Below are 12,323 nucleotides of genomic sequence, written 5' to 3'. Positions count from 1 at the left end.
GGGGTGCCCATTTTCACAGCCCGCCGCCCTTTTTAGGATCCTCGCCCGCCCCTCTGACCTCTACTCAGGCTCCCCCAAATTGTGAGAAGAAAAATCCCAGTCCGGCGGAGAACTGAAACGCTCGCCTTCTCCGGGCTTGGTCACAAGCTGCTTTTAGAGAACGGGACAAAAGGCCGAGCTCTCTGGGTTCCTTTCGTGGCCCGCGGTGCTCGAGGCAGATGCTCGAGGCACCTTGCCTGGCAGCGCTCCGCCACCGGCTCCTCCTGCTGCCGGACCGGCCCGTGGCGCTGGAGTGGCGCGGCGTCCTGCAGCGCGGGCGACTCCGCGGCTGTAGCGGCTCCGGGCCTCTGCGCCTCCCTGAGCGCTCCTGCACCCGCACCAGCTCAGTGACGCTGCGCTCGTGGCTCCGCAGGCTGCTGCTCCTGCTATCTCAGCAAAGAGGCGGCCAGGAGCGCCTCCTCGGGGTTTCCTCCCCCGCCCGCCTTTCCTGCTGCAGGTTGTTGGCTGCCAAGGAGAAAAGTCTCTGCTTGCGGGTCGGTCACTTCGTATCAGTCAAGGCAGCGACCTTTGTGCCTGCGCTGACATTCCCTTCTCCTCCTGGGGCCGGGGTTGCTAGCCTGAGAGTGCGCAAAAACAGAAGGGGTTTCCCAACTACCCTTCATGGTTTCACCGCTACTCCTCCTGCTGTGAACACACTCTCGCTCACACACACTCGTATGCTCCTTTACATAAAGGCACACAAAGACACTTTATTCTCACACACTTCTCTTTAAACTCTTATAAGCAGCAATGTTAAGAAACATATTGATGAAGCTAGTACTACATTTAGATTTCTCTTTTATTCTCTACACCCGTCTGATGAATTCTTTCTTTGAAACTGGATTTATTATGCTGGAATCATTCTTTTGTGAAATATAGGCTATAGGATTTGTTTGTTTGTTTGTTTGTTTGTTTCCTCAATACGGAAGAGAAAGAATCTCCCTTTCCTAATACAGTCAGACTGCATGACATTCAATTGCCACTCTGGGGTGGATGTAAGCTCACAGTTTGCTAAAAAGAAAATGCACTTGCTTATATTCTTAGATTTGCAATACTAAAATCTTCAAGGTCAAAAACCTTTCTGGCTGCTGGGGATTATCTAGGAAGAGACTTTGCAGATTGCAGATCTAATCTGCAGAGCACCAAGAATGAGGATTATTTCGCACATTACCTGGGCCATGAGGGTGGGCTGACTTTTTTTTTAATTTTACTTTATTTTGTTATGTTAATCACCATACATTACATCATTAGTTTTTGATGTAGTGTTCCATGATTCATTGTTTGTGTATAACACCCAGTGCTCCATTCAATAGGTGCCCTCTTTAATACCCATCACCAGGCTAACCCATCTCCCCACCCCCTCCCCTCTAGAATCCTCAGTTTGTTTCTCAGAGTCCATAGTCTCTCATGGTTCATCTCCCCCTCTGATTTTCCCCCCCTTCATTTTTCCCTTCCTACTATCTTCTTTTTTTTTTTTTACATATAATATATTATTTGTTTCAGAGGTACAGGTCTGTGATTCATCAATCTTACACTGCTGACTTTTAAGGACAACTTCCCAGTATTTCATATTATTTGCATGTGGAAGGGAGAATATATTTTTAAAAAGTCAGATCACTTTTACAATGTATTATAAAACACCACAGAAAAAAACTGTTCTGAAATGGCAAGGAGATTAAAAAAAAAACTGTTAAAGTGATAGATTTTTGAATTGACCTCTGTGGAGCTCTATTTTTTTTCACCCATAGTTTTGTCCTTGCAAACACATTACCACATCTCAGTGTCTCAGCTGGATACAGTGAGATGAAAACTTTAGGTACTGATTGAAAATATAAAAACTAACCTCACACAACAATTACACAATTGTAGCAATCTTTTATAAACTTCCAGTTCTTTTAGATATAGTTTACACAGAACTTTCACTTTTCTAAAACTACCTGGTGGATAATGTTATCTACACTTATAGGAAGGACACAAAGGCTCAACACAGAAAGGTACCCAGCTGCCTTGTATTTGAACTCAGAATTTCTTATGTTAACTCCAGGATTCATTTCCTCATACCAAAACATTTGACAAAAAGTCTTCTACTTAAAATCATAATTGATTATAAGTAACTGCAGATCCTTACAAACAGGCAACATACCTATCAATGAAGTTACCTTCCAGATGTTAAATGGAACTGTTTTCCTAACTCACAACAACCTTGTTCCTTTCTAATGGGAAGAGATATTTTTTGCAACTCCAAATTAAAAATTGATGATGTCCTTATAACATATTTCAAACTATATGTCCTCCTTTTCCCTTTATTTTATCCTAGAACCTTGATTTCAGGCCATAAAAACCCAAATGGATGAAAGATTTAAAATATGTACAGATGTGATGTAGTGCCTATGGTTTTTAATAAACATGATTTCAGCATTAAAAAAAAAGAGGAAAGGAAGGAAGATGAGTATTTTCTGTAGAACAGGCTTTGGATTCAATGGCCCCAATTTTTTTCCTAAGATTTATGAATCTTGTACAAAATGTGGCTACCTTCACTATTTAAACAATGAGGCATACTGAAGAGATTTCAATGCTTTCATAGAATTATGGAACTATTGAAATGCAAATGCAGATGCTGTCTTTAAACTCCAAGTTGCCCTGTCATCAGACCTCTGGAAATGCAGATGACTGTCTGAAAATTGGAGAAAGAGGAATAAATATCCTCAGGCTATCATTCAAGCAGAGGTCTAACACCAAGAATAGCAACAACTTCAAAAGTTAGATCAAGGAAGTTTTAACAGATCAGCTGTTCAGATTACATCTATGAATGGCTAGACATTACCCCCTATAAAATTTTGTAAATTGTTCATTACTCCCTTTGACTGACACTACTACAATTTTTGAAATGATAATCTATTCCCAAGACTAAATTACTTGAAAATAAAAGACATGTGGTGATATTAAACGATCAGGTGCCAACTATCTTCCTAATATTTCTCTTTGGAGGCCTGATTTGTCACCCTGTCTTAAAATATTTCCTCTCTGGCAATTCCTGATTAAAGTAAAACTACTTATGGAAAGCACAGCACTTTTAGCTTTACCAACTGTTAATATCTTGGTGAGATACTGGTCCTTGAGAAAATAGAGAAACATTGTTAAAATTTGATGTATGGAAATACAGATCTGCAAAGCTCAGAGCTGGTAGAGTTTGGTAGGACAGGACCTTTATCAGTGGGGTACCCCCTATGGAGTGCTGCATTGCTGTGGTGAGCCTTTGAAAAGCTGGGGAAAAGCTCTGAATAGGAAGTAGGAATCATTAAGATTCTTTCTCAAATTAAGTTGTTAGTTGGCCTTTACGGTGAAACTAATTTCTCAGATTAACAACCTGTTCTAGCTAAAGAGAAGGCTTCTTTATTGTGGTTTTTAATTTATCTGGATAATATTTTTTTAATTTTTAAAACTTAATCTGCATATTTAAGATATACAAAATACAGTGAACACTAATGTTTAACTCATCACACACCTTAAGAAGGGAAAGACTGACGTTTCCTCTCCCACTCCTCTATTTCTGCTCCCCTCATCCCACAGAGGTAACCTCATTCCTAAATTTTGTATTAATTAATTAATATATTATTAATTTAATTAATTAATTTCATGTATTTTACTGCCAACAGTATCTTTGCATTGCTCTGGAAATTTAACCCTTACACAAATGATATAAAGCAATATGTATTCTTTTGCAACTTGCTTTTGAATTTTAAAAATACATTATGTATCTAAGAATAATTGATCTTCTTATGTGTCATTCTGGTTCACTCATTTTTACTGCTGCATGATAATTGATTGTATGAATTTATCATATTCACATCCTGATGACAAGTTTTGCTTTTATAATAAGGCTGTTGTGAACATGTTTGTTTATATCTCTTTATGTATAAGAGTTTTTCTAGTTGATATATCACCTGGGAGTAGATTTCTTGGGTTGTAGGGTATATTCAATATTAAATTCTTTTCAGTTTACATTTCTATTATCATTTATGAGAGTTTCCCTCGAACCACATCCTGGCAGTTCTTGGTATTATCAGACATTTTCATGTTGTCCAGTCTTAGGAATATGAAATGGTATTTCATTATGGTTTAAGTCCATAATGTCCTGGTTACTTATGAGATTGAGTATCTTTTCATAGGTTTATTAATAAGCCACATTTCCAATATGAATTTCTTGGTTTATATATTTCATTCATTTTTCTTTTTTTTTCTTAAAGATTTTATTTATTTATTTGACAGAGAGAGACACAGCGAGAGGGAACACAAGCAGGGGGAGTGGGAGAAGGAGAAACAGGCTTCCTGCAGAGCGGGGAGCCCAATGCGGGGCTTGATCCCAGGACCCTGGGATCATGACCTGAGCTGAAGGCAGACGCTTAATGACTGAGCCACCCAGGCGCCCCTCACTCGTTTTTCAATTTGGGTTTTCTTGGTGTGTGTGTCTTGTATTCTAATCCTTTGTCAGTTATTTTTCTCTTTAGTTTTCACTGTTAATAAAGTGTTTTTATGAAAAGAAGTTTTAATTTAATATAATCAACTTTATCAGTACTTTCCTTTATGATATGTGCGTTGCATTTAGTTTTAAAAAAACCTTTGCTATCCCAACATTAAAAATATATTTTCCTGTATTGTATTCTAAAAGCTTTATAACATTAATTTTTTACCTTTCAGATGTCAAAGATTCTGAAATTCTGCATATGGTGTGAGGTAAGGGATAAATTTTTGTTTGTTTCCATTTCTTTCCTCATAATAAACTAATGCCTCCTCTATCATATACCAGCTCATTGGTCAATTTTTGGCCTGTGCATTTGGTTCCATCTGTCTTGCTATACTGTCTCAATTGAAAACTGTTCTAAATTGCTTCAATACTGATATGTAGGAAGAACATGGCATTTCATCTTGTTCTTCTTCAAAATGTCTTTGAGTTTTCCTCATCCCTTCTTTTTGGGCGATTGATTTGTAAGCATGGTGTAGATCCATGATAGCTTCTTTAATTTTTTTCACACCACAGATCTCTTGAAAACAGATTGTGAAAGCACAAGACCTTGCTCTGTCTAGTGCTATATCAAATTGGCAATTCTCTCTCACAAGCAGTTCAGACTAAATTTATCATGCCAGTACTCTAACAGGAAGGTTATCTTAGATAAAATATGAGTAAAAAGACCAGCTAAGAATGAAATATCTTTTTTAAAAAGCAATGTATATGAGTTCACTAACACATTATAGTGTAAAATTTCCTGAGAACATCTTTGCTATCTCTGAGTAGGTTCATATTTATATACAAAATTTAAAATACATTTTTCATTCTAACATTAATATGTGTTGTTAAAGTATCCTAAAAGTCTTTCTGATTCTAAAATTGCAGGTCCTACGTTCTTCAATTTTAATATACTACATTATTATTAATTTGAAGAGATAAGAATTATAAAAAAGGTAGGAAATTGATTTTTTTCTAGCAAAGTTTTTTTTTATTTTTTAGAAGATTTTATTTATTTATTTATTTGACAGAGAGAGAGAATACAAGCAGGGGGAGCAGCAGAGGGAGAGGGAGAAGCAGGCTCCCTGCTAAGCAGGGAACCCTATGGGGTGCTGGATCCCAGGACCCTGGGATCATGACCTAAGCCCAAGGCAGATGCTTAACCAACTCTGAGCCACCCAGGCTCCATGCAAAGTTTTTTTTTTTTTAATACAACTATAAACTACCAAAGAACTTCCAGTGACTTGCAAATATATGAATCCAAACTGCATAACTAACCAGAGTTCAGAAGATTACATGCACCCACAATCCAGAGCGTATACAACACTCAACTTCCCTTAGATAACATAATCCTTTAATCTAACCATCAATTCATTGTTAATATTAATTTTTTTTCTATGCTAAATCAGTCAGTATAGAAACACCAATTGTCTTTCCTAGAAGTTAGGGCAAAATAATATTTATTGCTTTTTTTCTGCTTTGTTCTTTGTCCTAGCTTCAGATGGATAACTGAAAAATTAGCTACCATTAAAGTCTTCCAAGTTTTACTTTTTCAAATAACTGCTAGAATAGTGCCTTGTTATGGTTGATATTACAAAGTCATATTGGCCAATCTATAATTGTTTTCTTATATAACACAAGTCTTGGACTTCAATTATAGTATCATGAATTTGCTTTGGTCCAGAAAAATAATTCCTAGGAAAGAATATCTTTCCATTCAATGATGAAAGAATAGACATAGTCAGAAAAATATTATGAGTACATTTTTGTTTAAGATAACCCTTAAATATAGATAGAAATGATGAAGGTAAATATAAATAGAATTAAATCCTAATTTAATTATGGCAAGATATACCAAGCTGTGATAACTTTGATACTTTTGTTTTACAAGTTTTTTCCCTTTTTCAGTCTGCACAATCTTGTCAGTCTATTTGCCTGAGAGAATAGTCAAATGATGATGCCAAACAATTTGATGAGTTTATTAAATTACTAATTTTAGTAAAAGCAGCATGGAATGGTTTACACATCTTATGTAGTCAGGAGCCCAGGACTTTTTGGTTAGGTTTCACTATTTTGCTTACTTCAAGGCCAAAGAAATGCCTTTTGGTATATAAATCATACTGGAATATAGTATGCTTAGAATGGTGATATTTGGGGTGCCTGGGTGGCTCAGTCGGTTAAGCGTCTGCCTTCAGCTCAGGTCATGATGCCAGGTCCCTGGAATGGAGTCATGCATCGGGCTCCCCGCTCAGTGGGGAGTCTGCTTCTCCCTCTGCCCCTCCCCCTGCTTGTACTTTCTCTCTCTCAAAAATAAATAAAATTTTAAAAATAAAAAGAATGGTGATATTTAGCATGGAATTTAATCAAAATTCAAGATAGAGACTTGATACTATTGGTTAATAAGAATAGCTTCCTATTATCTGATTTTCTTCCTTTTTTAACATTTTTAAAATTTATTTTGACAGAGAGAGTGAGAAAGCACAGGCAGGGGAGCAGCAGAGAGAGAGGGAGAAGCAGGCTCCCCGCTGAGCAGGGAGCCCAAAGCCTATGCCAGCCTCAGTCACAGTCCCTGGGATGATGATCTGAGCCGAAGGCAGATGCATAACTGACTAAGCCACCCAGGGGCCCCTAATTTTGTTTCTTTAAAACATCTCTACTTTATCATCACAAAAGAATAGTGTTTGTTGAACATGAAACAAGTAGAGATTTATTGAGATTCAGGATAACATTTTATTTCAGTGAATTTTTCTAACAGTTTTCACCTGATATCTTATAATTTATAACTATGAAAAACTCAAATTCCAATATTTTATGTTAGATGAAAATCTTTTTTATACCTTACTCTTCGATAATAATTTAGCTAGGATACAATTCAAAGTTGATGTTGTTATTTCTCAGTATTTTGAAGATATTGTTCCATGGGTTTTTTTGGTGTTCCTTGTTGCTGTTGAAATATTTGCCCTCAGTCTAATTGCCATTTCTTTGTAGCCAATCATTTCTTTCATTCTTGCTATTGTTAGATATTTCCTGTCTGTGAGTACTGATGTTTTTAGGAATGATTTCCTTCCTTTTATTTCCGAATTTTTATCTGATTATATTTCCTTTATTTATTTCTTTTTATGCTGCTACGAATTAAAAATTCATTTTGGGGAAAAATAAGCTTTTATCTCTTTATATATTATGTCTCCCCTAGTCCCTATATTGTCTCCTTATTTTACCTTCCATGTCTCTTAACCACTTTTTAACATTTTTCTCCTTTTGTGTCTCTGTGCTACATTTTATGTAAACTTGTGTGCTTTATCTTCCAGTTGACTAATTCTCCAATTATCTAATGTAATGTTTAACCCACTATTGTGTTTTTAATCTCATTAGCTATATTTACATTTCAAATTCTATTTTTTTGTATCAAAATTTTCTGAAAATGTCATGTTTCTCACCAATGCTTTTGATTCCCCCTTTTATATTACATGTTGTGTCTAATAATTTTAATATCTGAAGTTCAAGACGTTTAATTTGGAGTGCTGACTTATTTTCTCCTGACCTTTGCTAATGGTGGTATATTACATTGGATTCTGAACTCATTTTCAGTTGGATGTTATGTGTGGAAATAATGTGAACCCAGGGTTGGGGATGTTTTCCTCCAAGAAGGATCTGTATTTGGTGTTTTTTGGGTGCCCTGGAGAGTGAGTTACCCAAATAACTTCAAATTTTAGCTGTGGGTTTCCCAGGACACCCAAGTGATAAAAAAGACATGGCTGTGATTATAAATTCTCAGAGAAAAACTTTCTTCTCCACTCATAGCCAAGGATGAAGCAGATAATGTACCTTGTAATCTCTGTACCAGGGTATTTACCAGGGGTAGATAATTTTAAATTAGTCTTTTAGTGAAAATGTAAGCCTTCATGTTTCCCACCTTTAAGTAGAGGTCTCAGTTAACTCGCATCTTTCTTGGGTTGGGAGTGAAAGGTCTAATTTTCTATTCAGCTGCCCCTTAATAGGAGCATTCTAGAATACTCAGTGTCATAATGCCTTCAAAGGAATTATATATTTAATGCTTTTGTTTTGTTTTGTTTTTGAAGTAATCTCTGCATCCAACATTGGGCTTGAACTCACAACCACAAATCAAGAGTCAATGCTCTATCGACTGAGCCAGGCAGGCAGCCCCCCCCTTTTTAATTTAATGCTAATTATCACTGTGATTTTTGTTTTCTCTTAATTTTTTGGCCTCCAAGAATCTTCTTTTTGGAATTTCACTGCCCATAAAATAATAAATGAAAGCTGTTTGTTATTTTTATCCAGCATTTCTAGATTTTTTTTTCTAGAAGTATTTTCATGATATTTAAGCTGCCATAGTTTGGAAGTGGAACTAATTTATCTGTTTACATCACAATTTTTGAGGTGATATTTTTCATTGTCAAAATGTTGAAGTTAGCTGAAATAGCATTTATGTATTTTCTCTTCGTGGAGCATGCTATTATTATAAGTGGTGGCAGTGGGAATGAGCTTTGCCACCATAATATTACAAATGACAGTGTGGTGACTTTACTGACTGGTAGCTTTTAAGTAAAACAAATAAAAACACATTTGGTTATTATTTTTTGATGTCCCTAACATATTTTCAGGGTCAGTGTAGGCAAAAATCTCAATATCAGTTATCTCCATCAGTTAGATAATGAATATATTCATCTAAATGAATTATTAATTCATATTATTAATAATAATATTACTAATTATTATGATGATAATGATAGGATCCACTATGAGATAGCATTCATGGTTATTATTTGACTAAAATCAACTCTCCTGATAGCAGTAACACAAACAACTTGAATTATGAATGGTGTTCATCTACCAATTAAAAATTTAAATATGAGACATAAGAAAAAAACAAGCAAATTTACTTCCTTTTGGAATAGATGGACTCTTTGATAAAGATATAGCAGCAAATTCACTAAACATTTTATATAATAATATAAATATAATATGATAATATAGAAATATAATTATGTCATGATTATTATATTGTTACTGAAAACTATAATGTGCAAAAATTGATAGACAGTACCAAAATCCCTCCCCAAAATGTTGAGCTAATTCATGTTGTCATAAATGGTGTATCAAAATTCTTGTTTTTCCACACAACTACTGACCTTGGGTACTAGTCATCTTTTAAACCTTCTCAATCTAATAGAAAAGCATGTTTCATTACTTTGCTTGTATATCTGTAATAATTATTAAGTTGAGGTTAAGCATGTCTTTTTATGAAATTTGAAATGCAGAGGGTTTACCTTATTACTTGTAAATAGATAAGATGGTCTTGTTTCATCATATTTTCTACCTGTGGCAAGAAAATAACCAAAAATGAGGTAACAGAATAGAAATCAAAGCCTTCCCTACAGAAAATCAGTTTTTAGTTAAATCCCATGAGATTTTAGTGGTAAAATAAAAAGGTGTTGAAGTTCTCTCAATTCATTACATATCCCCACAATCCCAACCCCCAGCTCCTTCTCATTTCTCTACCAAGAGAAAGGTCACGTATCTGAGAATGTCTGATATCCTCCTGGATTTAAACCACATCAATAAACCAACTTTCACCTAGTTGACTGAAAGGAATGTTTTAGTGTTTGGATGGGAATTTGGACATTACATAGATATAGCCAAAGGGTTTTTGATAACTTTATTTTTCTTGCCAGACACTGACAGTTCACATTGTGTAATCTTCAAACCCAGTAGCATTTCCCTAGTTTCATTGTCTGAAAATGCCATAGACCAGTATCTCTGAGCATGGGCTACAGAGTGTATTTTTTCCTGCATAGGAAAAGAAAATTAGATACAGTTCACTGTCAGTCATTTTGTCTTAAACTTGATTATTTCAAATAAAAAAGAATAATATTTGTTTCTATACAGTTTCTTTATGTAATATAGGGTATTTAAAAAATAAGTAAGAACCTGGGAAGGTTGAGAATAAATAGATAATATGAAAATCATTATGAATGTAATTTATTTATGTATTAAACCAGTTAAGATATGTTTTGTTTTGTTTACTTTCATTATACAAATAGATATTGGATCGGTATGCAGGCACTATCGTCTTGAAGTCTAACAAGGTGTTATAATGTTAAATCCATATCTAAAATGACCAGAAGATTTTACCATTGTTATTTAAACTTTCTCTATTGTGTATCTTTAAATATGTCAAGTTAATATTCCTGTTTCTCTAAAGTACATACCTGGACAATTTAAGATTTCTATGCTTTTGCTAACATTGAATTTAAAGAGATTATTTTACTTCCCTGGAAATAACTCAACATCTTATATAGGTAGCAGAGTTATTACATTAAAAACTCCTTAATTTAAAATTGAACTTGCCAGCTTATGTTACCCACAATGTGTGTTTAAATATCTTTGTAACTGTAATCTGTACCAAAATTACTTAACAAAAAAAATTCATTTTTATACTTCACCATTGCTTTTTCTATGCCCTCTAATATGCCTACTTTTTGAAATTCTATTCTGTTAGTTGATTTTCATAAAAATGACTACAAAATTAAACCTTTGAGGACTGTTTTCAAATTCTACTTCATCTTGAATGTACAGTAAATTATGTGATGATTCATAATAGCTAAATAAGTTTATTATTATTGTTATTTTTCTGAGACCTGGAATGGGCATGGGTATAAGAGCTGAGGGTAGACGCTCATATGAGATACACTATTCTGTGAAGTAAAGCAGGCGTTGGCAGTGCTGACAACTGATATAAACAGGAAATCAATGAAGAAGGTAGAGGCTAGGATATCAGCCACAATTTGGAATAGAATTATGGAAGAGATACTGGGGAATGAGATAGTTTGGGGAAGAAAATCAGATGATGAGATTATGGGAGTCAAATGCCAAGATATGATTCAGGTACATGACTCCATCAAATCTTCACCAAAGAAGCTGAACTGAGGAGATGCTGATTGTTTAGATTCCTCATAGCAAACAATAAAGGGACCAGTGACCACATACCAACTTCTGGAGGGAGGAGACAAAATCAGCCTCTGGAAGGAGGAGACAAAATCAGCCTATGAGGATGATCAGCTTACCCATGAACATGTAAAGTAATAATTTATGAAGGAACACAACCACTTCTGAAAGAATATATCAACAGGAAGTATTTTGAGTTCATAACAAGGGTAGTCAGGAAATTTTTCAAACAGAAAGGAAGATTTCTAGGCCCTTGCCAACTTATAATTTTTTTTAAAGATTTTACTTATTTATTTGAGAGAGAGAGAGAGAAAGCACAAGCAGGGAGAGGGAGAAGCCGACTCCCCAGTGAGCGAGAAGCCCGATGTGGGACTTGATCCTAGGACCCTGAGATCATGACCTGAGCTGAAGGCAGACACTTAACCGACTGAGTCACCCAGGCGCCCTGAGTCCTTACCAATTTATGTTGAAAATCTCCCATTGCTAAATAGTAACCCAAGCAGCAGTTTCCTATATACCTTACAAAGTTCAGGAGATCTTAAAGCTCCTTAGGAGAGCATGCTTGTGTACACCTGTAGAAAATATGCATAACAGAATTTATATTCTAGAGAATATGAAAATATGTTCCAGCCCTGTTCATAGCCTAGGCATCAGAGACTAATTATGATTGTTGTACATGGGACAAGCGTCTATCACAGAAATCATTATTAGCCTCTTAAATTCTGACATCAAAGCATTTCCTTTAAAGTTTTTGGCAGTTCCTTGTCTACATCATGGGACAGAGAAGCAAACTGAGTTGTTACTGTTTTTGTTT

The 12,323-nt window shown here is 35.4% G+C and overlaps 1 protein-coding gene across 1 annotated transcript in view; it reads right to left on the bottom strand.

Annotated features, from left to right (window-relative positions):
- Window positions 1-12,323, bottom strand: part of LRRC7 (leucine rich repeat containing 7) — a 939,042-nt gene that overhangs the window by 537,891 nt on the left and 388,828 nt on the right. Inside the window, exon 2 of the mRNA XM_027572982.2 lies at window positions 9,832-9,881. Coding sequence (XP_027428783.1) covers window positions 9,832-9,881 — 50 coding nt within the window. The remainder of the gene's footprint in view (window positions 1-9,831; window positions 9,882-12,323) is intronic.

The sequence above is a fragment of the Zalophus californianus genome, chromosome 4 (assembly GCF_009762305.2).
Source record: "Zalophus californianus isolate mZalCal1 chromosome 4, mZalCal1.pri.v2, whole genome shotgun sequence".
NCBI classification, from domain to species: domain Eukaryota; kingdom Metazoa; phylum Chordata; class Mammalia; order Carnivora; family Otariidae; genus Zalophus; species Zalophus californianus.
The sequence above is the reverse complement of the archived record's forward strand: the minus strand, read 5'-3'. Positions and strand labels throughout refer to the sequence as shown.